This window comes from Vulpes lagopus, chromosome 16 (assembly GCF_018345385.1).
Source record: "Vulpes lagopus strain Blue_001 chromosome 16, ASM1834538v1, whole genome shotgun sequence".
Classification (NCBI taxonomy): Eukaryota; Metazoa; Chordata; class Mammalia; order Carnivora; family Canidae; genus Vulpes; species Vulpes lagopus.
In genome coordinates this window covers 44406277-44410699 of record NC_054839.1, presented here as the reverse complement: position 1 = coordinate 44410699, position 4423 = coordinate 44406277, and the positions used below count along the sequence as shown (strand labels likewise).

The following is a 4423-nucleotide window of genomic DNA, read 5'->3' as shown; positions in this document are numbered from 1 at the left end:
CATCCTGATCTGGCAGGACATGATCGAGAATCCTCCTCCTTGGCTAAAACCATTTTTTACCCCCCAAAGCAGGACCCATGGAGATTCTAGCCCTGCAGAAAGCCAAAAAGGAGACCGACTCTATGCCTGAAGCACCCCTTCATCCAGTCTTCCAGGATTCCTCCCCGGAGGACCTGATTCTCCCTCCGCCCTACCGGGCACCCCTCCTCCTTTTGCCCCTCCATGGGAGGCATCAGGGGCTGCAGAAGGGGCGCCACCTCTCCCTGACACAAGAGTCCCTGTGTGCCGGCCAGCAGCGGGGACACACGGTCAGACCCACCGGATGGCCCCACCTCCGAATGCGGGGCCAGCCAACTCCACCGCCCTTCCTCTCCGTGCCATGGGGCCCCCCAGTGAGACTGGCAAACAGCTAATGTTATATTGGCTGTTCTCCACCAGTGATTTATATAATTGGAAAACCCAAAATGCAAAGTTCCCTGATAATCCGAGAGGTCTAATCGGGCTTTTAGATACTGTTCTCTTTACCCACCAGCCTACTTGGGACGACTGCCAACAGCTCTTGCAGGTTCTCTTCACCACCGAGGAGAGAGAACGAACTTTGGTGGAAGCCCGGAAGTCTGTCCTGGGAGAGGACAGACAGTCGACTCAAAACCCAGACCTCATAAATGCTGCCTTCCCTTTATCCCGCCCCACCTGGGACAACAACTCAGCTGAAGGTAAGGAGAGACTCCGGGTCTACCGCCAGACTCTAATGGCAGGTCTCAAGGCTGCAGCACACAAGCCTCCCAATCTGGCCAAGGTCTATGATGTGAGGCAGGGTAAGGATGAGAGTCCAGCAGCCTTCTTAGAGAGAGTCATAGAGGCTTTTAGACAGTACACCCCTATGGATCCAGAAGCCCTGGAAACAAAGGCCGCAATTTTCATGGCTTTTGTTAACCAGGCTGCTCCAGATATTAAAAAGAAATTACAAAGAGTAGAGAGACTGGGAGAGAAGAGCTTGCAGGACTTAGTGATAGTGGCAGAACGAGTCTGTAATAATAGAGAAAGTCCGGAAGAACAACAAACCAAACTAAGTGACCGGCAGACCCGAAATCTGGCCAAGATCCTGCTGGCCACAACCATGGACGACCCACAGGAAAGACGGAGGCACCTCAAGAAGCTGGCTTCAGGGGCAGGTAAGGAGGATGGCCCTGGTCCCCCTTGGGAGTGCCCTAAGCTGAACAAAAACCAATGCGCCTATTGCAAAGAGGAGGGCCATTGGGTGAAAAGCTGCCCTAACAAAAGATCTAAGGCCCCTGCCAAGATCTTGGAGATGTAGGACCTGGACGATTAGGGGAGTCAGGGTTTGGCACCCCTCCCCGAGCCCAGGGTAACTCTTAAAGTGGAGGGGCAACCTGTTAAATTCCTAGTGGACACTGGGGCACAACATTCGGTTTTATTACAACCCCAAGGGAAATTGGCAAACAAAACTTCATGGGTGCAAGGGGCCATGGGCACCAAACAATACTCACGGACTACCAAAGAACTGTGGATCTCAGCACGGGCCGGTATCCCACTCCTTCATGGTCATCCCTGAGTGTCCCTACCCGTTGTTAGGTCAGGATTTGCTCACCAAGATGGGGGCACAAATTTGCTTCCACCTCGAAGGGGCAAAAGTCCTAAACAAGAAGGAGCACCCGATTCAGGTGCTTGTCCTGAGTTTAGAAGACGAATATCGTCTCCACCAAATGCCCTCAGTGCCAATGACTGACGTTGACCATTGGCTGCGGGAATTTCCCCAAGTGTGGGCAGAAACTTGGGGAATTGGGCTGGCCCGGCACCGACCAGCCATACACATAGAACTAAAGCCGGGGGCAGACCCTGTCAGGGTCCGCCAATACCCCGTGCCTCTAGTAGCACGAAAGGGAATCACACCCCACATACGGCGACTACTGGACTCGGGCATATTAAGGCCCTGCCAATCGGCATGGAATAGTCCCTTGCTGCCGGTTCGAAACCACACTCTAATGATTACAGGCCAGTCCACGACATGAGGGAAGTCAACCGGCGAGTAGAAGATATGCACCCTACGGTCCCAAACCCATACACCCTCCTCTCCACCCTGCTTCCAGACAAAACTCGGTATACAGTATTAGATTTAAAAGATGCCTTTTTCAGCCTGCCTTTAGCACCCAGGAGCCAAGACCTCTTCGCCTTTGAATGGACGGACCCTGAGAAAGCATCAATGACCAGCTCACCTGGACTCGACTACCACAAGGATTCAAAAATTCACCGACCATCTTCAATGAGGCCTTACAGGAAGACTTGGGTGAGTTCCATTCGGAGCACCCACATTTAACTTTATTACAATATGTAGATGATAACCTGTTGGCGGCGAAGGACCAGGACACATGCCTGCGAGGCACCAGGGACTTGCTCCAGACCATAGTGGCTCTAGGATTCCAGGCCTCAGCTAAAAAAGCCCAGATGTGCAGAGCAGAGGTGAGCTACCTTGGGTACAAATTAAAGGATGGACAAAGATGGTTGATGGATGCACGGAAGGAAACCATCTTAAGGATCCCACAGCTGCAAACCATCCGCCAGGTGCACGGAATCAGAGCTGATCTCCAGGACCAGCCGCTGTCGAATGCGGACGCCACCTGGTACACAGACCAGGTGCAGTTTTGTCCAAGAAGGACTCAGATATGCGGGGGCAGCCGTAACCACGGAGTCGGCTCAACGGGCAGAGCTGATCGCACTGGCCAAGGCGCTGACCATGGGGGAAGGTAAACGAATCAACATCTACCCCCACAGCAGGTCCGCCCTCGCCACCGCTCACATCCACGGAGCCCTTTGCAGGGAGAGAGGGCTCCTGACAGCAGAGGGAAAGACTGTTAAAAACAAAACGGAGATTCTTGAACTCCTGAGGGCCCTCTGGCTGCCCAAGGCCCTAGCCATCATCTACTGTCCGGGGCACCGAAAGGCAGACACGCCAGTAGCCAGGGGAAACCGGCGAGCCGATTGACAAGCAAAAGAGGTGGCCCTTCTGGTGACCCAGGTCTTAGCTACCACGCTCCCTGATCCGGGGGCACTGACCCTGCCTGACACCGCCAACTATACTGATGCTGACTTACACTGGATCAAACGCTTGCCTGTGACCCAGTGCTTGCGTGGCTGGTGGAGGGCCGCAGACTCCAGCATCATCTTGCCAGAGGTGAGTCCTATCCCAAATGCATCGGAGTACTCACATGGGAACAAGGAAGGTGGAAGACCTCATATGACATGCAAAGATCACTATTAAAGACTCTTGAGCAAAGATCGAACAGATTGTGGCAAGCTGCTGTGCATGCCAATTAACAAATGCCTCTGCCCATGGATCTAACCCGGGCACCTGGCTCCGAGGGGACTGCCCAGGAGCCTCCTGGGAAGTGGACTTCACTGAGGTGAAACCTGGAAAATACGGGTATAGGTATTTACTAGTGTTTGTAGATACTTTTTCAGGATGGACAGAGGCATTTCCCACCAAACATGAAATGGCACAGATCGTGACCAAGAAACTGCTGGAAGACGCCATACCGAGGTATGGTTTTCCCATTAGAATTGGGTCAGAGAGCGGCCCAGGATTTGTCTCTAAGGTAACACACGGAGTGGCACTAGTACTTGGGGCAGATTGGAAATTGCATTGTGCTTATAGGCCCCAGAGCTCAGGACAGGTAGAGAGGATGAATAGAACATTAAAGGAGACCTTAACTAAATTAGCCCTGGAGACTGGCAGGGACTGGGTGACTCTCCTCCCCTTCACCCTATATAGGGTGAGGAACCCCCCATGTAAGATGGGACTGACTCCCTACGAAATCATGTTCAGTCTTCCTCCACCTGTTATCCCCAATTTAAAACCTGAGGTGCTTGCTGAATTTGATGATCACCAACTTCTTTTCTCCCTCCAAATGCTCAGCAAACCCATGAGCAGGTGTGGCCTAAGCTGAGGGCCCTCTACGAGACTGGGCCACCCCCGGACCCTCATCAATATCGCCCAGGTGACTGGGTATATGTGCAGAGATACCAATACCAGACACTTCAACCCCGCTGGAAGGGACCCTACCTCGTGATCCTGACCACTCCCACCGTTCTCAAGGTGTCGGGATTACTCCCTGGGTCCACTACACACGTCCAGCCAGCTGACCCACACACCGTTCTCACGGACTTTGTTACAGAATAGAAAAGCCAACCAGACAAGGACAATCCCCTAAAGCTAAGACCGCGCCGTTCTCACTTATTTCCCACCTCTGAGACTTCCTAGTCCGAGGTTGTCCTTCAAAATAGAAGGGGATTAGAATTAGTCTTCTTACGACAAATTTGGGGGGGGGGGGGGTTATGTGCCGCCTTAACTGTAAATAAGAAGCGAGAACAGCAACCAGGTTGGTGAAAATCCTGGTTTAATCAT

The 4423-nt window shown here is 52.7% G+C and overlaps 1 protein-coding gene across 1 annotated transcript; it reads left to right on the top strand.

Annotated features, from left to right (window-relative positions):
• Positions 1-322: 322 nt before the first annotated feature.
• Positions 323-4198, top strand: LOC121476906. The gene is given in 7 exon segments (XM_041731057.1): positions 323-1517; positions 1520-1546; positions 1549-1989; positions 1992-2219; positions 2222-2765; positions 3317-3936; positions 3939-4198. Coding segments are annotated over 7 exon segments (3315 nt in total).
• The last annotated feature ends 225 nt before the right edge of the window (positions 4199-4423 follow it).